At 54.2% G+C, this 23,518-nt stretch overlaps 1 protein-coding gene across 1 annotated transcript in view; it reads right to left on the bottom strand.

The window, feature by feature from the left end:
• PPP2R2C (protein phosphatase 2 regulatory subunit Bgamma) overlaps window positions 1-23,518 on the bottom strand; it is a gene marked incomplete at both ends in the record, with an annotated part of 133,055 nt that overhangs the window by 29,056 nt on the left and 80,481 nt on the right. Inside the window, 4 exons of the mRNA XM_079707492.1 lie at window positions 10,167-10,344; window positions 15,839-15,951; window positions 18,521-18,686; window positions 20,892-20,989. Of these exons, the coding sequence (XP_079563618.1) occupies window positions 10,167-10,344; window positions 15,839-15,951; window positions 18,521-18,686; window positions 20,892-20,989 (555 nt within the window). The remainder of the gene's footprint in view (window positions 1-10,166; window positions 10,345-15,838; window positions 15,952-18,520; window positions 18,687-20,891; window positions 20,990-23,518) is intronic.

Here is a 23,518-nt window from a genome sequence, read left to right as displayed (position 1 = left end):
AGGCAGCTGCGGAGTAAGGATGGAGGCGGTTCTGCCAAAGGCCACACCGCACGAGGCGTCCTACACAGGCCCCCCAAGGACGCTAGTGTGGAGGGGCCTGTAGGCCTCCTGCACAGGGAGGCAGTCTCGCTGGGGCGTGGCCAGCAAAGCTGCTTTTTTTTATTTTTTGCGGTACGCGGGCCTCTCACTGTTGTGGCCTCTCCCATTGCGGAGCACAGGCTCCGGACGCGCAGGCTCAGCGGCCATGGCTCACGGGCCCAGCCGCTCCGCGGCATGTGGGATCTTCCCGGACCGGGGCACGAACCCGTGTCCCCTGCATCGGCAGGCGGACTCTCAACCACTGCGCCACCAAGGAAGCCCAAAGCTGCTTCTTTTCAGCAAATTTTCTCCAAAAGATGCCTGGCTACAAACACGAACTGTGAGCACTCCGGCCTCATCGAGTCAGATCCTCCTGGAGGTTCCTGGCTACCTGTGCCTCTGTTTTACTTTGCTCAGGCCACCGTAGCGAATTGCCACAGTTGGGTGGCTTAAACAATAGGAAATGATTCTCTCAGAGTTGTGGAGGCTGAAAGTGCAAGATCAAAGTGTCAGCAGGGTTGGTTCCCTCTGAGGCTTCTCTCACTGGCTTGCAGGTGGCCATCATCTCCGTGTGTCCTCATGTGGTCATCTTTCTGTATATGTCTGTGTCCTGATCTCCTCTTCTTATAAGGACACCAGTCATACGGGATTAGGACCCACCCTAATGATCTCATTTTACCTTAATCACCTCTTTAAAGACCCAGCTACAAATACAGTCATATCCTGAGGCGCTGGGGGTTAGAGCTTCAACATACAGATTTTGGGGGGACAAAATTCAGCCCACAACAGCCTCCTTCCCTTCCCTGCTCAGAACCTTATTAACTATGATGGTGCAATCTCACTCAAAGAGAAGAACCAGGTCGCTGGGGCCATGCTGGGCCGTGGGAGAAGGGCTGTTCTGAGTAAGGCTCACTGCCCAAGCCCACTGAAACCCTGGAGTGTTTTCTCTGCGTGATGAGCCAGACTGCACACCTCTTCCAAAAGCCAGCTTACGTGATTCCCAAATGCTTAGACAGGCAAGAAATGACTTCTGAGTCACAAAAACCAGGGCTCGACAATCTAGCCCCACCGAATAAAGCTGTGTGACCTCTGGAAAACTTCTCAGCCTCTCTGTGCCCTGCTTTCCTCATCTGTAGAATGAGTGGATACCATCTGCTTTGCAGGGCTGTAATGAAGATTTAAGGAGATGACATCTCCTTCATCAAGGAGATAAAGGTCCTAGCACATGGCTGGCACTTTTAGCAGCAATTAAAATGAGTTAAATCAGAATCAGTATTTCTCTTCCTCTGAAACAAACATGAAATTAAGCAGGGTGCTAAAGGTATAATGTTTGTCGCCTGGGAGGACACGCTGGAAAGACAGTGAGGGTTTGTGCTGGATTATATGCCTGGGTTTGTATCCAACCCAGCGTTGGGAGGGGAAAGCCAAGGTGGGACGGAGCTTGGACACACCCCTAGGTGGCTACCTTCTCATGGCACCGAGAAGGGGCAAACCAGACCCTGTCCCAACCTCTCAGGGCCCCCAGCCCAGCAGTGAAACCAGATATTAGCCCCATGATGGATGCTCCAGGAGAGACATACACGGTGCATGTGATGAGAGTTATAACAAGGCCCTGACTGGTCTGGAGAGTCAGGGAAGGGTCCTCTGAGGCAAAGGCATTAAGCCGAGGCCAGAGGGTGAGTAGGAGTTATCCAGGCAGAGGGCAGGCTGCTGGAGCCCCAAGAGGGAGGGACAGACGGCAGCTGACAGGGCTGTGGTCCGGCGTCGAGGGGGGTTTAATCAGGAGTGTGCTACAGAAGTGCCACAGAGGCCTTTCAGGAAGAGACAGGAAGCGCCATAGAGTTGCATGTCCCACCACCCAGAGGAAATGTGAGAAACATCAGACAGCTGCCAAAGCCCATGCATCCGGCCACTTAGGTTACAAATCAATCCCCACTCTGTCCTGCAACAGTGCAAAAAGCACCTGCTTCCCTTAGGATGTAAAACAAGAGCCAGAAACGTTATTGCATTGACAGGACTGGACGGACGATCTGAGTGACTGAGGGCTAGGAGGGCCGTGGGCAGGTGCACCCGCTTCTCAGAGAAGGACAGCACCACCTACGCGAGCTGCCGTGAGGATCAAGTGTCGTAAGTGCAGTGCGCTCAGCTCAGTGCCTGCAATAAACATGCAATAGCGGTGGCTGTCCTGGAGGCTGTTACCACCATGACTGAGGGGCAGTGTGGCGTGACAGCGACGTGCATGGGTTCCGCGTCCAAATGCCCCAAGTCTGAATCCCACCCACTTGCCAGCTGGGTGACTCTGGGTAGATTACTTAACCTTTCTGTGGCTTAGTTTACTCCCCAGTAAAAGGGGGATGTTAATCTTGTCTGCTCCACAGTGATGTCGGGCGGATTAAATAGGTGAATATGTGCACGGTGACAGAGTGCTGTCTGGCACAGAGTCAGCGCTCAGTAAGAGGAGAAAGTGGTGTGGGAAGTGGTGAGGGTGATGGTGGGATGCAGCTCTGGTTTCGGATGGAGTCAGCACCACGGACAGCGCACAGGAGCCCTCGGCCGCAGCGCAACCCAACCAACTGCCTGGCCTTGCTGAGCCCCCAAAGCAGCGGTGCTGATAACAGTTTAACAACATGCTTTCTGGGTGAAAAGCTGATTTTGGAGATTCAGACTCAGGGCATTTCTAAGCAGACTCGCCCCACTTTCCTTATCTGTGGGAGGATGAAAAGAGGCAGCCTGTAAGGTGCTTGACAGTGGTCATGGGCTGGTATAGGGCCTGTGTTTACAGCCTATCAGCCCCTATACTCACTGGCCATTCTGCTCTCACAGCCCCCAGCACAGGAGGCACACCCCTTGGAATGGAAGAGAAAAGTGAGGCTCAGAAGGCCTGAGTGACTGGCAGAGTCGCTGTGTGAGTGGGTGTTGAAGGCAGGGTTGAAGCCCAGGCTCTAGGGTTTTGGCCAGCACAGAGCCTGGCACATGGAGGGGCCTTGGTCGGTCCCCTCCTTAGCTCCCTGTGCAGAAAATAAGCCCAGTCCACAGGTGGCCGAGTGCTGACCAAGATTTGGAACTGCTTCAACATCCAGCCTAGCTTCAGCACCTGCTCCATAAATGGGAATTAGGAATTTGTTCCAGGCTAAGGCTTGGTGTGCTGCCAGCTTCCACCATGAGAAATCGCTCAGTGGAGAGAAAAATCAACTGAACCATCTTTAGAAGTCTCTGGGTGCTAAAAATAAAGCAGAGGTCCATCAGCTGAGGCCTCCTGTGCAATCTGTTACCTTTAAGATGCTTCAAACTCAAGAAAAATCACCCAGTGCTGCCTAAGGGCCTCAAAAAGTTGGCATTAAAGGACTGAGAGGTTGTTTAGACAGATGTGGAGATGGCACTGGGGAAAAAGGGCTTCGATGACCAGAGAAGATGTAGGGATTTATGAGAAACAGCCTTAAGTATTTGAGGGGCCATCGTCTAAGGGGGAAAATAATACTGGCCAACTGCCAGGCCCCTTTATGTGAATGATTCCTTTATTCCTTACAAATAACCATAGGATAAGGAATTTGGCCCATTTTGCAGTCATGGAAATCGATGACAAAGGAGGTGAAGCAATGAATCTGTGCCCAATTCTGCCAGAGCCCAGAGCACTTCTCTTCAGTGTCTGGGGTCTCAGAGCCCCCCACCTTGGAGCCCAGGTTTGCAGGGAGGCATCTATATCCTAAGACCAGATGGAAACTGTGAACTTCCTCCCTCCAAAGTCACCATTTACATCCATTCATAAGCACCTACGATGTGCCAGGCCCTGCATTATGGGTGGGGACACAGAGAGGGCTCAGCCTGGGCTCTTCATCCCAAGGGTTTCAGCAGAAAATGGGGGAGGCATTCATACTAACAGATGGTGAAAGCCCACTGTGACCAGGGAGTGTGGGCCCAGAGGGACTCGGACCAGCCTGGGAGGGGCGCAGAGTGGACAGAGCAGAGGTGACCAGGCAAAGGGGGCTGTGAGTGATGCATGTGGGCAAACGGGAACCAGCCAGGCTACAGGAGGGAGAAAGGCTCCTCCAGAGAAGGATCAGCAGAAGGCACAGCACTGCCCCCACCCCTGTAACACGAAGGGAAACCCAATGACGTGAAGGTGTGGGCAAGCCTGACGCACAGGACTCTGGGGAGGTGGGCAAAGGCTGGTCACCAAGAGCTGCCGGGCACTGCTGAGGGATCTGGACATTCTCCAGATGCTGCTGGGGACCACTGAGAGCTCTACACAGGGGACTGATGTGGTCAGACCAGAGGCTCTGATGAGCCATTCTCAAAGCTCTGTGGAGGGCCAGCTGGCTGGGCAAGGTGGGATTCAGGCAACCGTCCAGGCAGGAATGGTACAACCTGAGCTGGGCCTTGGTTAGAGTGGAGAGGAGGGCATGATTCCAGAGCCATTGGGGGAGAATGGAAAGTGCTTGGCACCTCTTTCCATTTTGTGGGTGAGAGAGAGGAAGGAGGCTGGAAGCCTCGGTGACAGACAAAGGCGCTGCACCGTGTATGTGCCTGGCACACGGCAGAGGCTCAGGAAGTACCAGGCTCCTCTCCCTCTGTTCAGAGCAGCCAAGTCTAGAATTAGAAGAGGAAAGGTCCTCTGAGTCAGCTTTATCACTATTCTTACTGGTGAAAACAATGCCCACTTTTCCTCCTTTATTAAAAAGGTTTTCCTTTCTCTTAAAAACCTTTGCTAAAAATCAATTCTGCCTAAGTCAAAAGTGTTACTATTTGGACACAAGGAGATGGTAACATAGCAGAAAACTCCCAGTGGCCTTGAGGACTGAACAGCAGCATCAGGGCAAATCAAGACATTGGAGAGCAAGAGTTAAAGGAATGTGAACCCCTAGGTCCAGAATCCCCCAGGAGGTACTTGCTCAAAAGGTGTTTCAAAATTCAGAGCAATTCCCCAGCTCAGCGTGGAGTCACAGCTGTCTTTCTGGCCTCCTCCCACGTTGGAAATGAAACGCCTTTTCTAATTACTTGGCTGCTATCAGACCCATCATCACACCTACGACCCACAGTCCTGACACCTTTCTTGCCAGGGGAGGCTGAACGCCATGGGACGGTGCCAGGTGTCTCTGCTCTGGGTCCCTGTGTCTTGTCCCTCTGGTAGCCAAGCCGCAGCAGGCCATGGGGAGCACCTCGTGCAACATCATTCCCTAATGAACTGATCGAATCAAGGGACATTTCCACGGCCACCACATACCCTGGAGATTCCACTCAGCTGCTTCTGTCTGCCTAATTGGTACTTAGGTTCTACAGGCAAGGGCTGCCTTGAGCTCGGCCCTGGTGTCTCCAGCATTCTGTAATGCTCACACTCCCCTATCTCTAAGGGTCAAAACATCTGTATATTTTGATCAACTAACAATTCATTTTCACAAAATTAAAGGCTACACACAGGTTTAACAGAGTTATGTGGCAAGATCTGCAGCCAGAGAAGCCCCTCTGGCATCCCACGGGGACCCCCAATCCACTGATGCTCCCCTCTTGTCACTAGCTGTCACCTCCTCACCTGGCTTAGATTCTGGAGCCAACCATTATTTCCACTCCCTTGCATAGGCCATCAGCCCCACGTCTGCACCTTCACTTTGCAAACCTACTACCCTGGCTCCCTTTCCACCTACTCTGCCCCTGCAGCCATGCAGCAAAACGTGGCTGGAGAAAAACTCACACTACTGTGCTCACTGGTCCCACTCATTCCCCATAGCACTTATCGCTTGCTCATGTACTGGATATTTTGCTTGTTTATTATACTAACAGTTTATCAACATTAAAATATATGTCCGTTCCAGGAGGGCATGGATATTTATCTCTTTAATTCAAGCACTGGGCACAGGGCCTGGCACATAGTAGGTGCTCACTAAATATACTGGTGAACGGTGCACCCTCCAATGTGTGGACAGGGTACAATCTGTGTTAGGAGGTGAAGCTGACAGCAATGACTGGGCAGGTCTGCCTGCAGTCCTGGGATGGATTAGTCCTCTTTTCTTAATAACAACTAACCTGTTCCAATGTCCTCTGGCCACCTTAGTCCAAAAGCCAGTTATGATACAGCCCCATATCTACGAAGTCTATATTTTAACTATCGCTCTACTTCCCGGCTTCTTGCCCATGGCCACGCTCCACGCTACCCATCTCCACGTCTCCCTGGATCTACTCGGTCTCCTGGCTTCCAGACTCGTCTGCTGGAATCCATTCCACCCACAACATACACCCACAGCCCCAGGGGGCCCCCTGCAAGGTGGCCAGTGCTGCTCCCCTGCTTACGGTGCATCGATAGCTTCTTATGACCTGACAGCAGTTATAGGGAGTTGGACAGTCCTCAGAGCACAGACTCAGACACCAGGCAAGGCTTTCAGTTATTGACACTTTCTAGTCCTTTTGCTGAACGAGGGAGAAGGTCTCTGTTTGCGGGATCATATCTCTAACACCTGCAGTACTTCCTCATCCCCACGTCTGACAGAAAGAACTAGCCTCAGGGTCTAACACGCAGCATTTACGGAGTCTGCACATGTGGCTATTTAACTCGAAATGTGAACTCATTCAGACTATATGAAATAAATGTTTCTGTTCCTCAGTCACCCTAGCCACATTTTAGGTACTCCATAAGCACACGTGACTGGAAGCTACCATACCGCACAGTGCAAATAGAGAACTTTTCCAGCATCACAGACAGTTCTACTGGACAGGGCTGAAGATGGATTTTATTCCCTTTTTTTTTTCACGGCATTTATCTCTATAGCTACCTCCTATTTATGGTATGTGATACGTTTCACTTTCATTTATGGTAGTAAAATTAAAGTCCCTTTCAAAATGCATTTATTTAGGCAAAATTAAAGCTACTTGATTTAAAGAAAATTAATAAAAATTAGAAAAAGATTGGAAAAGTAAATGAAAGAACGCACGGTGTACAGATGTGGTAATACTTGCAAAGGAGGTTTGCAAACGATCGATGTTTGGAGATCGTGGTCCCCAGGAGTAAGTCCCCCACTGACACCATCAGCCAGGCCCGCTGCAGCTGTCCTGGCCACCTCCCACCTTCCTGCCTCATCACGTCACCCCCGCGCACCCTGCGCCCTTCAGTAGCTTCCTCAAGCCACTGGGAGCATCCTAACCCTGCCTCCTTCTCAGTCCTCCCAGGTAGCCCCAGGCACAGTGTGTAGACCTGAGTTACAGCAAGGATGGCACCGCTGGTACCACCCAGGTCAGGGCTGGGTCTCCCAGCAGTGCATGAGGCCCTTGAGGAAGAAGCTGAGTTTCTTTGATTTGTCCCTGTGTCCCCGGGGCTCAGCAGGGAGCCTGGGACAGAAGAGGAATTGATGGTTAAATGAAGGAAATTAAACAATCCCTTACACAGCTGCAGGGCTTTGCAATTTTTAAAGGGCCTCAGCATTCACGGTGTCACTGAGTCCTTATAATAGCCCAGGGAGATAAATTGGTCAGGGCTTACGGTCCCCACCCTAGTCCTAGGATAAGGAAACCCAGGCTCCGGGAGGGTGGGTGCCACTGTCCCAAGGCTGCAGCCCGAGGGCAAGGCAAGGAGCACTGGGCCAAACCCCGGTCTCCCCAAGCCTGCATTTCCTCATCCATAAAGTTGGGTGATGATAACATTGCCACTGACTGGCAGCTTTCATGCCACTGTGAGCGCCAAGAGAGATTGTGAATGGCAAGCTGCTCTGTAAGCTGTAGAGTGCTGTGCAGGAAGCTGAGGATGGCTAGCCGCAGTCCCGTGAGTCCCACACCTGCCCCGTTTGCAGACCTGGAGCTCCTGTGTGACTCCTCATTTTATTCTGCTGGGAAGCAGGTCAGCTTCTGAGTGTTTGTCTATCTGTGCCGCCCACCACGAGGGGCCCCCAGCTCCTGGAGCAGTGCTTCTCCCAAGGAGACCACCCTTCCCAGATTCAGACACTGCTGGAGGTGGAGCTGACCCCTCTGGCACCAGGGAGGGTCCTGGCCAACCAGAGCATTGCACCTCCAACAGAAATGGGTTCAGGGGTGCCCCTGAGGCCCAGGCAGAGCCCATGGGATGCCACCTGAGGACTTGGTGGGACAGTTCAGAGACAGCGGGTCTCTTTTCTCCTGGACTTTACTCTGGGAGGGCGGGGCCTGAACTGCTGGTGTCAAGTCGCCACCATGTGGAGGCTGAAGCCAGAGCAGAGATCAGAAGCAAGAAGCAGAGACAGCCATCCCAGAACACTGTCTGAGCCCCTGGATCCAGCTGTATCTGCAGCTCTCTTGGTTCCATAAGTCAGTAAATGTCTGTTTTGCGTGAGCCAGCTGGAGAGGGGTGTTCTGACCCCTGACTAGCTGGTGTCTAAGCACCAAGGACAGGGGTGGGACCTGCTGGGGTCTGTGCCTGAATGGAGGGTCCAGCAGAGGACCAGCCCAGCCTGGCCCTCTCCATGCAGCCAGACTGAGCTCCCACCCCTCAGAGCAGCTCCAGCCGCAGCTCCTCCTGGAACCTTCCCGGCCATCCCAATCCACTTCTGCCTTCCGGGCCCTGAGCACTAAGCACTTCCTGTTTCCTGACACGCTTTAAGCACTGGTTTGGTGTTGGGTGTCTCACAGGGGCTCGCTGAACGCTGCTGTCCTATGCGGGAAGGGTTAGTGAGGAGACCGAGGCTCAAGAGGGGTGCAGTGACTCGCCGAGGTCACAGAGCTTAAGGTGGCAGAAGCAGACTCCCAGAGACTCCCAGTGGCTCCTCCGAAGCCCAGGCGTTTGCCCCGCACCCTCTTGCTGGGCTCAGGGAACGTCAGATGCTTGCTCTCAGCCCTCCCAGCTCCCAGTCTCCCTGCCCTGTGGTCTCTGGCCAGTTTCTGGCTCTCGGCCCCCCAGAAGCCGTTTGTCACTCCTTCTCTCCTCCAACCCCACCCCCACCCCGACTGCTCCCTTCTCTGCCCCACTCCCTACCCCCAGTTCTGGCTTCTGCTCCAAGGGACACAGCCCGATCCTGACCTGTGAGAGGGCAGCACAGCAGGCACGACCCCCTGTGCTGGGAGCTTCTCGTGGCAGCTGTATGGTCTCAGCTCTGGGTGTCCAGGGCCACCCGGCACCCAGCACCAAGTGGACAGTCAGAGGCAGCTCTTGGGGGGTGGTCATCCCACCTTCCTCCACCCCACGTCTGGGCAGCATCCTTCACAAAGGGCAGTTGGGTGGAAAGGCTGGAAATGAGGACTTGATTGGGGCTGGAGGGCCTGGGTTTGAACCCAGCTTTCCACTGGCTGCTGTGAGCTTTAAGCAAGTGAGCCCGGGCTCTCTGTGACTCAGTTTCCTCGTCGTAAAGAACCTACCTCCCAGAATTACTGTGAGGATGAATTGAGTTCACATTAACACGTGTTTATCAGGCACAGAGCCTCACTGGGCCTTATTACTATTATTATTATTGTTGTTGTTGCTATTTGTCTGTAGAGTAGTGACACCTGTAGGTAGTAACCTGCCTGCTCTGTCCACTGTAGCCCTCATTGGGCCAAGCTTCAGCCTGGGCCCCTCTTCAGGCCCATGTTCTTTCTTCACCAGTCAGTGGGGGCTGGAGTCCATCCTATAATCCTATTGCCCAGACACAGGGGGCCACCAAGCAGGGCTGCCTACCTTGACCCCATCCAGCTGGGTTTATGACACCCCAGTTGTCCCTCTAAGCCCTGGGTGGGACCCCAAGGTTGTTCATCAAACACTGATGCACCTGCCTCAGGCCCAGGGAGGAAGGTCCAGAGAAGACTTCAGCCGACTGTCTCAGGGTGGTCGGCCACCCCTTGCCCAGGGCGGCTGACCCAGGACTCCATCCCCCTCCATGGTCCCCGGTGAGGCCCCCAGATGACGGGATGATGGCCACCCTGGAGGAGGCGAGGGGTCAAATGTAACCCTCAGCAGCCACAGTTGTAAAGTTTTCATAAACTCATCATGATTCCAAACCTCGGCCTCATACACACACTGTGAGCCAGAAGGCACCCTGCTGAAGAGGCTGAACAAAGCAGAAGCTCCCAAGCCAGCTGGCTTACAGCAGGCCAACTGACGTCCCACCCGGGAGCCACCCGGCCCGCGGCGTCAACGGTGGGGCCGCGGCAGGAAAGGATACTGAAGCTCCGGTCGGTGATGGCCAGGTGCCAGAGGTTGATGCGCAGGTCGTCCGCGGACATGTAGGTCTCGCAGTCGCTGTTGACGGAGATGGAGTTGATGTGGTAGGTGTGGCCATTGGCGAAGACCCTCCGGGGGCTCACCTCCACCATCAGATCCATAGGCTTCAGCACGGGCACCTGCGGAGGAGGAGGGCGGTCAGAGCAGGGGGAGAGGTGATGGAGGAGGGGTGCTGGCAGGAAACGTCCAGGGCCATGTGATCAAAAGGAGAGGCCAGGAGAGGCCTGAAGCGCGCCAGTGGGTGTCCATCCTGCCCGTGTCAGAAGTAAGCAATGCCACGTGGCCACGTCCTTCAGCACCAGCCCTGCAGGGAAGCCTGTCTCCTTTGCTTGGCCTCCTGGGATTGGTTCTGAACCTGCTGCGTGACTTTGAATGAATGGCTGAACCCCTCTGCACCCCAATTTCCTCATTTCTAAAATGGAAGGAGAAGGTACTGTGGCAGAGCCAGATTTTCCACCAAACATTTGTGTCCCCTTGTCACGGGGAAGTGGCTGCCCAGGCAGGGACTACATTTCCCAGCTGCCCTTGCAGCTGGGTGTGGCCACATAACTGTTCTGACCAATGGGGTGTGAGCACACTGATGCCCAGCACTTGGGGGCCAAGGCTTAAGGTTAACAGGCAGCTGTGCCTTCTCCGCTCCCTTCCCTTTCCACAGCCAGAGGTGAGGATCCAGGCTTTAGGGATGGAGGCACACGGGATGGAAAGAGCCTGTGTCCCTGCAGGAGAGCCGTGTGCCATCCAGGATGCCTATACCGCAGCTTTCCCTGAGTGAGAAATACATTTCTGTGTACTCTGCCCTGGGGCTGTTACCGCCCCTGGTGTTAGTGGAACTCGTACAAACTCCCAGAGACAGTGTCAGATAGCATGGCTTTGCTTCTCTCTGCACCCTCTGCCTGGAATGCTCACCCCCTTTGGACACCTAGTGAACCCCAACTCCTCCTGCAAGATCTGGAGTTAACAGCCCTTTGGATGTACAGCCTGCCACACCCCCGCTGACCTCCAGCACGCTGCACACACTGCTATCAGGGCTCTGCGGGGTGTTTTGGGCACGACTCCCCGTTCCAGTAAACTGTAAGGTCTTCAAAGGTACAGACACACAGACACGGCCTCATTGATCTCTCCCTGGGCTGGCCCCAGAAAACGAGGGCTGGCATTGCTATCCCCATGTGACCGATGAGAAGACTGGATGCCAAGATGAACTGGGCTTCCTAAGTCACAGAGGCAGGAAATGACAGAGCCAGGACCAGAAGCCAGGTGTGACTGCCCCCAGGGCATCACGGTGCAAAGGTGTAGACCTGAAACCTGACTTCGGCTTCAACCCTGCCCAGCAGCTTACTAGTGTTACCTCCATTGCGGCCTTCACCTCTCTGGGCCTCAGTTTCCTTATCTGTAAACTGGGTAATGCTGGTGCCTGCTCAGGGCTTCTGTGAGGATTCCATGAGTTGATGCAGGTCAAGTGCGCCTGGAACATCACTCGGTCCACAGCGCCCTCCTCCCCCTCCTCGGGAGGTGACTAGGGGTGGCTGAGCCAGGGCTTACACGGCCAGTTTCCAGAGTGGGCCGTGGACGGGGGAGGGAGGAGGGGGGTGCTGCAGGGGCAGTGGGAGTTGTGCCCAGGAGAGAGGCAGCAAGGCCATCCTCGGAGTGAGGAAGAGAGCAGATGCCGGTGACGGGGGGATGCAGACCTTTGTCAGCTAACTGCAGGGCTCCTGAGCCCCGGGCAGCAAGCACCAGGTAGAATGGCATGAATCCAGCCAGAATTGGGTGGCAGCAGGTGATGGGGACCCACTGCTTGCACTCACGTGGGAGAGAAGACAACAGGCTGATACACGTGTGTGTGTGTGTGTGTGTGTGTGTGTGTGTGTGTGTGTGTGTGTGTGGTTTCAGGAAGCAGTAGGTGCTCTAAAGAAAAATAAAACAGGTGAGGGGACGGGGTGACAGGGCAGCAGGGGCTGGTGCCTGGCTGGGTGACCAGGAGGTGACATACAGGGAGGGGCTGAAACAGGCTGACGTGGGACCCTAGAGAATCTCCTTCTGCCAGGGGACCTCCCCCAAACCCACCTACTCTTAGGCTGGGCCTGGGCAAGCCCTCATTACAGCCTTGACCACGTGGTAAGTTGTTGTCTTCTTGTTTGTTTCCCCAATGGACTGGGCAGCACTTAGGGGCGCTGTGTGTCTTCTTGTGTTCATCTCTGTATCTCTGGTACTCAGCCCAGGGCCCAGCACAGACAGGTCTTCAGGTGAATGAGTGAATGGGTGAGTCAATGAACAAATGAGCTATGTCCCTCCCTGGGGGACAGCTGAGATGGGAGGTGACAGCTTTGGTGCTGCAGTGGGGGTGGGCAAGCACTAAGCGTTCCTTTTGGTACAAAGGCAGCTCTGCAGCCGCCATGAGATGTTCTCATGTACCAGGGCGCCCAGTGTGAGCCTGTGTGGGTGTGTGAGCCTGGGTGTGCATGCATGAGTGTGTCAGTGTGCACATGCATGTGCCTGAGTGTGCATGTGTGTGTATGAATTATCGGTGTGCATGCTCACCTGGCTCTGGGTGGTTCTTGTGTTGAGTCTGTGCTTCGGGACTGTCTGCCCGCGTGTCAGTGTTGGTGTGCCTGGGCCCCTCTATGGGGCCTTCCGCATGTCCGCTGGTGTCAGATATTCTACGTCAGCTCCGAATCTTGCCTTCCCTTCCCTCAGGGCATGGCCACCACCTGCCCTAGGGATCCCTGGAGTCTCTCTCAAGCCACACCTGCTCCTGGAGAAGGTCAGGGCATCGCTGGCCTAGCAAAGTCTCAGCATCTCAGTCTGCTCCCCGCTCCTTCCGGCAACGTTGTCTTCCCCTGGCAGCCTTGAAACTGTTCACCCCGTGCTCCAGCCATGCACCGCCATCCCCAGACCATATTTCAAAGCCAGAAAGCAAAGAGAGGAGAGGAAGAGGGAAGAGAAACCTGCCCTGAAGGTTTGGAGGTTTCATGAATAAAACTTTCCCCGCACCCGCGCTCTTCCAGAAGGCACAGTGTAGTCAAGGTGAAGGGCAGGAGGACAGACACATGAACACTAAGGACAGAGCAGTGTGGGATGCAAAAGGCTAGAGGGGACAGAGAAGGATAAGGATTCACCTGGCTCGTGTAGGAAAGACTTTCAGAGGTGGAGGCTAATAGGGTTTTAAAGGATGAATAGGAGTTCATCAAATAAACGAGGTAGAGAAAGGCATTCCTGTGTGTCCCTGTGTCACAGAGCTGACTTCCAGTGTGGGGGTGACTCCATGTCTATTTCCTTGGGGGCCTGGGTACACTTTGGGGGTAGGCACTCAATCTCACCTTGCTCAGCTCTGGGATCCCAGAGGCCCTGTGCTAGGTGTTGGGTGAACTGGGGAGGAGACAAGGTGAGAGGCTGGATGAGGAAAGACCCAGGCACCCACATTCTTTCCCCTTTCTTCTCCTCCAGCCTTAGTTTACAGTTAAGTGCCATTTCGGGATGTGTGTGACATACAGAGAAAAATCTCAGAGGCTGGATGGGAAATAAATAAGATTCCCATGGGCCACTGGCTCTGCAGAAAATGCCAGGCCAATCAAGAGGTGATAATTGCCTCCTCCCACCAGATGAAACCTTCATAAACTTTCTTGGGGCTTGGAGGTGGGGGGAGCTGGGGGCACCCTCACTCCCGTTATTCAATGTCAAAGCTAATTGGCTTCCCTGCTTTCTCAGAATTTATTTGTGCAATTTGCCAGTCATTGAGAGGCCAATGTGTTTAAACATTTATTCCTCCTTCTGGGAACGACATCGATTGCCATTTCATATTTATGACAGTCGGCTGGGTGCTGAGTGCGGGGCGCTTGCTAAGCCGTTGCAGAAAAAACGAGTCGTTATCTCCTGTTTGCTGGTGAGGAAACTGAGGTACAGAGCAGGGAAACGGCCACAGCCATCTGACCAGCGGTGGGTGGGTCTGTGAGCAGTTTGGGAGCCTGGAGGGGCCTTAGCACCACCGTGGCACCAGGCAGCACCACTGCCCTCTCGGAGCAGCAAACACAGCCACAGTAGGAACCCAGGGAGACAGCATTCCATGTGATGTGAACTCAGACCTTTCAAATCTGCTAAAGAGCGTAGTCACCTCCCGACGCTCATCCTCGTTCAGTCTTGGGACTCTGAGGCCCCCTCCGTGAGCAGGGCCTGTCCCAGGCTTAGACCAGATCTGCCCTCAGACTCTTTTTTTTTTTTTTTTTTTGCGGTACGCGGGCCTCTCACTGCTGTGGCCTCTCCCCTTGCGGAGCACAGGCTCCGGACGCGCAGGCTCAGCGGCCATGGCTCACGGGCCCAGCCGCTCCGCGGCATGTGGGATCTTCCCGGACCGGGGCACAAACCCGTGTCCCCTGCATCGGCAGGCGGACTCTCAACCACTGCGCCACTAGGGAAGCCCATGCCCTCAGACTCTTCATTCACTGTGGCCTCCAGGTGCCCAGAGCAGGGCTGGGCGGCACACAGCAGGTGCTCAGTAAGTGTGGCTGAATGAATAAATCTGGCATCACCTCCAGCAAACACATGGGTGGCTGAAAGCACCCACCCTCTTCCAGGCGCGGTTCTGGAAGCCAGGGACGGACAAGGCGGCCTCAGTGTGCTTCCTGCAAGAAGCCGCTAACCATCCCCATGGCTCCCCTGGGAGGCAGGAACTTCACTTCCACTTCACGGAGGAGACTGGATGCTGATGCTGACTGTGGAGCTAGACTTCCCTGGGTTGGAGCCAGCTCTCAGTTTCCTCATCTGTAAAATGGGGATGACAATCACATACCCACTATAGGATTCTGCTGAGGACTGAATGATTTTATAGCCAGAGTGCTTGGGAGACACATGCTCACGTGTCTGTTCTTGTTCCAGATGAGGAATCAGAGGCTCATGGTGGCCCAGAGCCCCGCCCAGGGTCACACCACCAGGACGCGGGGGAGGCAGGATTTGAACCCGGGTCCTGTGACTCCAGGACTCTTTCATATCTCCCAGCCTCCCCGCTGAAGACACATGAGTCCTTTTGCTTTTCACTGCGTTGGGAGAAAACGTTTGCCTTCACACGGCTCTGCCACTCAAACTTCCAGGCCGCTCTTACATCAAGGCAGTCTTTGCACTGAGCCTTCATAAAGGCTGCAAGAATCACAAGTTCTGGGTGTCCCTCTGACCCTCGGCAAAGGGCTGGGAACCCACAGCACTCCGCTCACAGGTTCTCCTCCTGGCTCTGCCACTTGCTCAGCTGAGCCGCTCTGGGAGAGTTGCTGCCTCTCTCTGGGCCTCCAGTTTCCCTATTTGTATAACAAGGGATTAGAGAACATACTGTCCAGCCTCGGGTGCAGCTGAAAAGGGCTTCATGGACACGCATCACCTCACCTCATCCTCACGAGACTTCCAGAAGAAAGATGATCCTCTCTGCCTTGCTGGGGAGGAAACTGAGGCACAGAGCAGGAAAATGATGGTGGCCACCCAGCAAGTAAGCTGCCTGGCTTATTAAGTTCTGGATCGGAACCTGACTGTGGTTCAGATCGCCATGGCCCTTCCAGTCCTGAGGTCCTTGCTGTGTAATAAACAAAGCACAAACTGCTCTGGGCTTGCCGGAACCGTCCATGGGCCACATCTTACCTGCAGTGACGTCACCGTGGACAGGTCTTTAAGCTTCCCCTCCTCATCTTTCAGGTTATAACCCTCGGGCCTCTTATCACGTTCAGTAATCTTCCATAGTTTGATAGTTTTATCTTTAAAAATAGAACAAAGTGAAACAAGACAGACGGTGAACACCACATGGAGAATGGAGTACCCACTGAGCCTGCTAGATAAGGGTGCATCACCCCACAAGTTACTTAATCTTATCCTGTTCTTGGACATGAAGTTTCTTTCTAATTTGACTCCTTCCCTCAACTGATGCAACGAACATCTTTGCAAAGGGAACGTTTGTCGTCATGCTCGAGCTCTTCACAATTGATCCCAAAGGTCAAAGGGCATGACCCTTTCAAGGGCAGTTATCAGTCTTTCAACTGATTTCCGCAAAAACTGTACTAACGAAGCTTCCTGTTTTTTACCCTTCATTGGCATCCTATTTCCTGAGATGCATCCCGCCCATCCAGAAACTCAGCTCTCTGGAAACCTCACTTCTCTGGAATCCTGCCAAGAACATCAAAAGAGTAACCTTTACCAGCTGTGATGGTTCGTTTTCGATGTCAACGTGGCTAAGCCACGCTACTCAGATATTTGGTCAAATGTGTGGATGTCACTCGGAAGGTATTTTTTTAGATGGGATTAACATTTAAATCCATGGACTAAAGCAGATTATCCTCCACAATGTGGGTGGGCCTCCTCCAATCAGCTGAAGGCTTTAGAGAAAAAAGACCGAGGGCCCCTGAGGAAGAGGGAGCTCTGCCAGCAGATGGCCTTCAGACTCGAGCTGCAGCATCAGCCCTTTGCTGGGTCTCCAGCCCGCCCTGCGGATTTTGGACTTGCCAGCCTCCACAATCAGGCGCGCCAATTCCTGGAAATAAACCTCTCCTTCTATATCTATATCTAAGTCTATATCTATATCCATATCTCTGTCTACACTCACACACACACATACACCCATCCTACTAGTTCTGTTTCTCTGAGAACCCTGACTAGCACAGCAGCCAAAACAATCACTTCCATGCTCCTGAGGAGGAAGGGGAGAAAACTGCTATCAATTAAACACTTGACAGGTGCCCAGAGACAGGCTACCAGGAAAGGATAGAGCTGGGATTCAAAACTGCGGGTGGGAAGCTTTGAGGGTGTGGGTGTTAGGAAATTCCTGAAGCTGACCTTTCCTCCAAAGAGGCAGGCAGAGAATGACACTCTCTGTTAAATGATTAAAAAGAAAAAAGCAGCACGTGAAGGAGGCTCAGTTGCCGGCCCTGTTCTAAGCTCGTTATGATGTTATTTCCTTCCATCTTCCCCAAAACCCTATGAGGCAAGAACAGCCATCAGGTTCAGAAGAGGAAGTGGCAGGGCCAGGGTGTTAACTGCATTAGGGGCTCCTGCCCTGGTGACCTATTCTGGTGGTGGGGGACCTCCCACTGCCTCTGTTCCAGCACCTGGGAAGGGCCCCTCTGCCTCTGAGACGGGGTTTGCTGAACATGACTCTGTGCCAGGCACCCCTCAGGGGACACAGACAATCAGAATGGCAGGAGCTCCAGAGGGCAAGCCCTGGAGGGTCAGCAGGGGTGGGAAGGCCCACGAGAGGGACACCTTGCTCTGCTGAGCGGTCAGGGAAGGCTCAGTGGGAGCTGACACCCAGCAGAGGCCTAAGGGATGAGGCGGGCTGTGGGCCAGGTGGAGGCAGGGAGAGCCGGCCTTCGGGCACAGAGATGGGTTGGTGGCTCGAGTCTGACTGGTTTCAGGGGTGCCGTAAAGACCGCCCTAAGGAGTCTGACTCCCTTGGGAAGGCAGGTGGCATCATCTTATAAGACTCATCCACCCTGGAGCAGTACTGCCTGGTCTTGGGGTGCTGGGCGGGCAATACCTCCCTCCACCCTTGTTGCAACTCCAGAGGGAGCACAGGTGAGGAAACTGAGGCTCAGAGAAGCAAGGCCACTCCCCAAGGTCCCCAGTCTGGGACAGAAGCCAGGACCCTCCTGGCTCCCACCCCAGGCGCCTTTTATGATGGGGCTGAGAGGTGAAGGAGGATGAGCAGGTGGACGTGAAGGCGGGAAGCGGGGTCTCTGGCTCCAGGCCCACTGCCGGCAGAGGCAAGATGGCCCAAGGAACCGCAGCCTCTGAGTGGACCACAGCAAAGCAGGGGTCTGGCCAGGAGCCTCCTTGGGGGCCTCCTTGGGGATGCGTACCGTCTCCCAGAGCCAGATGGCCAGTGGCCAGGCAACCAGTGCTCCTCCTGTACCATCCACTGAGGACCCCAGATCATCCAGTGACACCCTCCACTCTGGGGGGTTGTGGACAAAGAGGCAAGTCTGAATTGAGTGTTGATTGTTTTCCTTGACCTGGCCTCCTTTGTCCGTCCTCAGAGTATTCACGGACATGCTCAAGGAGCTGCTATTTACAGCAGAGGCAATAAGCCCCCATCCGACCACCAGGAGGGGGTGAGCAAGTGTATTCACTGCATGGAATTTACCCGCTGTTCAAAAATACTATTTTTCAGGAGTTCTAAAGACCCAGAAAGACCTAGGAAAATGTTCAACAATGTAAGTGAGGTGGAAAATGGCATTTGATGACAAATCGCTACAGTACGTGTGAACAAGAGCACGCATGCCTACGCACACGTGCACGCACACGCACACGCCCACACCGGCCGGGCTGCCTCACCGTTGGTGGACAGCAGGGAGTGGGCGGCATTCTGCTGGGGGAGCCACTTGATCTTGTTGATCTTCTCCTCTATCTCCAGACTCTTGAGATAGTCGAACTCCGGCTCGTGGCTCTGGAAAGTGCTGTAGACATCGTACTCACCCTGGCTGTGTGGCGCATTTTTACTCTGCAAGGAAAACAGACCCTGAGCTCCAGGATGGTGGGGTGGGGCGGAAGCCGGCCCTGGGACAGGGACGGGACTGGTCAAACCCACGCAGGGCCTGGAACAGCCATGGCGACCAGGCATCCAAGCAAGGGTCCAAGGAAACTCTCTGCTTTTTAAGTGGCCAGTACCTTGCTGTGCAGCCATGGCCAAGCTCCATCACCTCCTCTGTCCAGTAAGCAAGAACAAGGGTGACCACGCCAGCTCATGTTTACTGAGCACCTACTGTACACAGGACACTGAGCTAAGTGCTTTCTCAATTTATCCTCAACGCCCCTCTGTGATGGGCGCCATGACTCCCCCCACTTTACAGATGAGCAAGCGGAGGCTCAGAGGTGAGTCGACCCCCTTCCCCCCCAAAGCCACATGTCCACAGAGTGCTGTCACTCACTCCACTGAGGTCTGTCTGGCACCAAGGCCAAGGCTCTGATCTGCTCCCACATCCTTCTGTGCAACTTGGGTCTGACTCGAGGAATGAACGCATTTTGGAGCAGATTTAACATTGGGGCCAGACTCCCTGCAATGTCAGACAGACATCGGGATAGACTGGGATAGGGTATCCTCCCCCCAGCTTTCCTGAGCGGGCCCCCTTCTGGTTGAGGCAGCCAAGCTCATTATAGTAAGGACCTCCTGGTGGAGCCCCCAAAACAGTGAGGTGGTGAGTCCATCGCAGGTACCAGGGACCACTTCCTGGTAGACAATTCAAGTTTATATGACAACATGAGACTACAACTAAAACTGCCTGGGAGCAAAACAAAGGTAGTCAGCCAAGCACAATTTCAAGTTTTCTGTTGGTTTTTCAAAAGTATCTATTTATGTATTTCTTTTCCCGTTGTGCTTTTGGAAAGCTTTAAAGTTCTTCAATATTTTTGCCTCTAATTGACTTCATCTCCTGTAAGCACTGGCTAGGGAGAAGGTCAGTGGGACCAGAATTAAGAAAAAAATTAAAGGAGACATATTCAAAACTGAGAAACTTGCGCATCTACCAATTTAATTTCTTTCTGCAGTTTGGCAAAAAGAAGACGTGGCTTTGCAATCCCCAGTGGGAACCTCTGGTCCTTCTCGTGAATCAAAGTGCTCCGGCCACAGTACTGGGCTCATTAGATAACCAATTTCTCAGCTACCTGCTTTCTGGCTGTGTGTTCTTGGTAAGTTATGGCAACCCTCTGAGCTCTGATCTCCTCATCTGTAAAACGAGGATGACAATAGCACCTAAAGGCACCAGAGGGTTGTCATGAGGGAGGGTTATGGGAGTGAACACAGGTGACGTCAGAGCTCAGGGGACACCAGCTGTGGGGAGGATGCTGAGGAACTGGGGGGGGAGGATGACACTGCAGCTCCTCTCCCCCCTGCATCCTCCCCTCCTGGCCCTCTTCTCCTTCTGTTCCTCGTCCTGCTTCCCCTATCCTCCCTCCGCCTTCCCTCCCTCCTTCCTCTCCTCCCCCCACCTTGGTGTCACCTTAGATCCTGTCTTCAGCATCTAATCCCAGCCCGGAAAGGCAGGGTGGTGTGTGAGTGACAGACCACACCTGTCCCGGTTTCCATCCCTGGCCTTTGCTCACTACCTGGGTGACTGTGCAGGCGTCCTCATCTCTGAAACGGGGTGTCCGTCCCCACCCTCAGAGGTGGGCAGTGAAGAGTAACTGGGAAAAGCACGTGGAGAACGGAGTGAGCAGTCTGCATGTAGTAGGTGCTCAACAAATGGGGCCTTTTAATCACCAGGTTCTTCCAGTGGTTCAGAAACCTTGCCTCGGGTAGGCTGTTCCAGACAGCAGACCTCACTGGGGCAAGGCCCGGGGCTGAGCAAAAGCGCCCACCCCAGACAGAGGGCCACCCACAGCTGCGGAAGGGTCCGTGCTCCGCTCCACCCGGCTCTGGCCGGACGGCACCAGCTCACCGAGGCGGAGGGCAGTTTAATCAGGAGGCTGTTTCTCCAGGGTCTAGGACACAGTGACCAATCAGCAAACTTCCACTCAGCACAGGGGGCTCAGGATACGGTGCTGTGAGTCGACCCGGTGGACTCCCTTCCCTGGGCCTGCCCGGTCCCATCCCTGCGTGCCGCGGAGCCCTTTCATCCAGCCCAGGCGTCCCCGCGGGATGCCGAGAGGCCCCCTGCGGGTTAAAGCCCGGGCTGAGCGCAGTCCCCCCTCCCCCCAGGCCCCGCCGCACCTCCGGTTCCCGCTGGAAGATGACGACCCGGCCACCCTTGTCGCCGGTGGCCAGCAGCTCCCCCGTGTGGTTGAACTCGACGGTAGAGATGATATCGGCTGTGGTGGAACAGAGACAGGAGGATGTGGCTCATTAGGACCCAGTGCTGTGCAGGTGGCCAGAGCTGCTCGCCCAGCCCCAGGGCCCCCATCGGAGAGCAGGAGCACTGACCTGGGGCCCTGCCCCCTCCCCGCTGGCCGTGGGACGAAGACCCGTTCACGGGTGTCTTTCCTTCCTTCCTGCTATCCGTCCTCCTGAAGCAGTCTGGGGGTTTCCTGTGTGCTGACCAGGTGACTGGGATACAAATCTGACACTCACTAGCCCGACTCCGGGGGCCACAGAGACCAACTGTACCCCTCCCTGCCTCCACTGAGCTCCCCATGGATGGCACCCCCGTAACCTTCACATTCCTGGCCTGGACCCTGTAGGCACCAAAAGCTTCAGCAAAATGGATCTACTTTCAAACCAGCCACAGATCTGACTACGCCTCCCGGCAGCCCCAGGCAGGTTCTCATACTGTGTCCTCCTTCCAGCCGCCCGGATGATGGCTCACCCCTCCCCCACCCCGACTCCTGGGGTATTTCTGCTCAAACCCCCTCCTCTGCATCCTTCCCTGCCTCAAATGAAGGCAGTTCCATCCTCCCGCTGGCCCGAGCCCGAGCCTTTGGGTCACCGTGACTCTCCCCTCTCTCTCTCACCCTCCACATCCAGTCCTATTGTCTCAGCCGTCAAGATACACCCAGACTCCATCACTTCTCCCGCCTCTCGCCTGGAGGACTGCAACGGTCTCCCATCCGACCCCCTCCACTTCTCCTGGCCCAGACACAAGCTGGCCCCCACAGAGCAGCCAGAGGGAGCGTTCTCGGACCCCTCTAGAGGCTCCCCACCGATAGAGGAAAAGCGAAGGTCTGCAGAGTATCTAAAGCCTTGAGTGACCTGTGGCCCCCCAGGCAGGCCACGTCAGGAACCCAAATCTTCACCCTGTCCCGCACTTGCCCCTGGCACTTGGCACTGCCTCCCACCCTGGGCCGGGTACCGTGCCCTGTGATGGGCTTTGGCCTGCGGGACGCTAGCAGACAAGCCGCCGTCCTGCGCTTCTGCTGCGGCCCAGGAGGAGGACCTGCCCAGGCCCGCAGCAAAGCCGCCCAGCTGAGCTGCCTGGTCACCCAGTCCAACCAAGCCTAGATCGGCGGGGTTGGCAGATGCGTGACAAAAAATGGTAGTGTTGAATGCCCCGTGTTTGAACTCAATGAAAGGTGATGGACCCCTACCCCAATTCCGACTACTCTCAGCCTTGCCCTCCCACTCTGACTCAGGCTCCTTGCTGATGCTCAAAATACCAGCTATCTTTTGTCTCAAGAACTGCTCTCTCAGCCTCGAGTGGTTTTCCCAGTCCTGTTTCCTATTCCATACATGCCTTTTCCTTTTCCAATCACGTGCCTTCAGAGGCAGCTCCTGACCCGCACTGGCCTCTGAGCCACAGGTAAATGCCAGCTCTGACGGCGAAAGGAAAGAAGACAGAGGGAAGGTGGCTCAGAAGCAGGATAATGGGCTGGATGTACTCACTGCTCAGGATAAGAGCACGTTTCATTAAACTTAAAAATAAAGGGAATAAAAAACAAGGAGAGCCGCTCTTTGGGATCCCGGAGATGCTCGCTGAGTGTGGAATTGGCCCGGCTGCCTGACACTCGTCCCTGTGTGGGCAGCCTGCCTGGCCCAGGGGCACAGGAGGGCCACAGCCGGAGGCACAGCCCAGCAGTGCCGGGTTCCTGCACGTGGCTCTGGTTCTTGCTGTTTCATGTCAGCACGCCCTTAGCGGGGGAAGAGCAGGATATAAAACTGCATGTAAAATGTCTTTAATTATATAGACCAGTGATCACAGCCGTGTTAAACAGCAAACAAACTGGGCAGAGGGAAAACAAGCTGGAAGAGACTTTTCTGCCACGTTAAACAGAGATTGCTTTAGGGCGGTTGAAAGAAAATATTTTTTTCCTTCTCTTTCTATGTTTCCATGTTTTCTAGATCTTCTGTAATGAATGTATATTTCTTAATAGCTTTACTGAGGTGTAATTGATATACACAAAAATGCACATTTTTACTGTATGCAATTTAATGAGTTTGGACTTATGCATAGTATATATTATTTTTATGATGGAAAAATAACAATGCTATTAAATTAAAACGCCAGTGTAACCACTGGTATCCAGAACAAATGTGGTCTATAAATGCTGGGCAGCTACCACAGTAACAGACAATAACATCTGCAGGCAATTTACAATTTATATGTCAGTTTTATATCCGCTGCCTCCTTTGAACGTCATGCCAGACCCTGAGGGAGATATGACTATCATTTCTATTGGCACCTGAGGAGATGGATGGAGGCCCATCCACAGTGACAACCCCCAGAGCTGTTCATGGACCAATCTGAAGTCCTGGGCTGGAGTCCTGGCTTCAACGCCTGGGCTATGTGACTTTGGGTGGGCTACCTCACTGCTCTGAGACTCAGTGTTGTCATCTGTAGCATGGCTATAGTAGAGTCTTCCCGTGATTAGAAACTCAAGAGCGATGTTGGAGGTGAGAGGGTTTGG

The sequence above is a fragment of the Hyperoodon ampullatus genome (assembly GCF_949752795.1).
Source record: "Hyperoodon ampullatus genome assembly, chromosome: 1".
In the NCBI taxonomy this organism is placed as follows: Eukaryota; Metazoa; Chordata; class Mammalia; order Artiodactyla; family Ziphiidae; genus Hyperoodon; species Hyperoodon ampullatus.
This window is presented reverse-complemented; position numbering and strand designations above follow the sequence as displayed.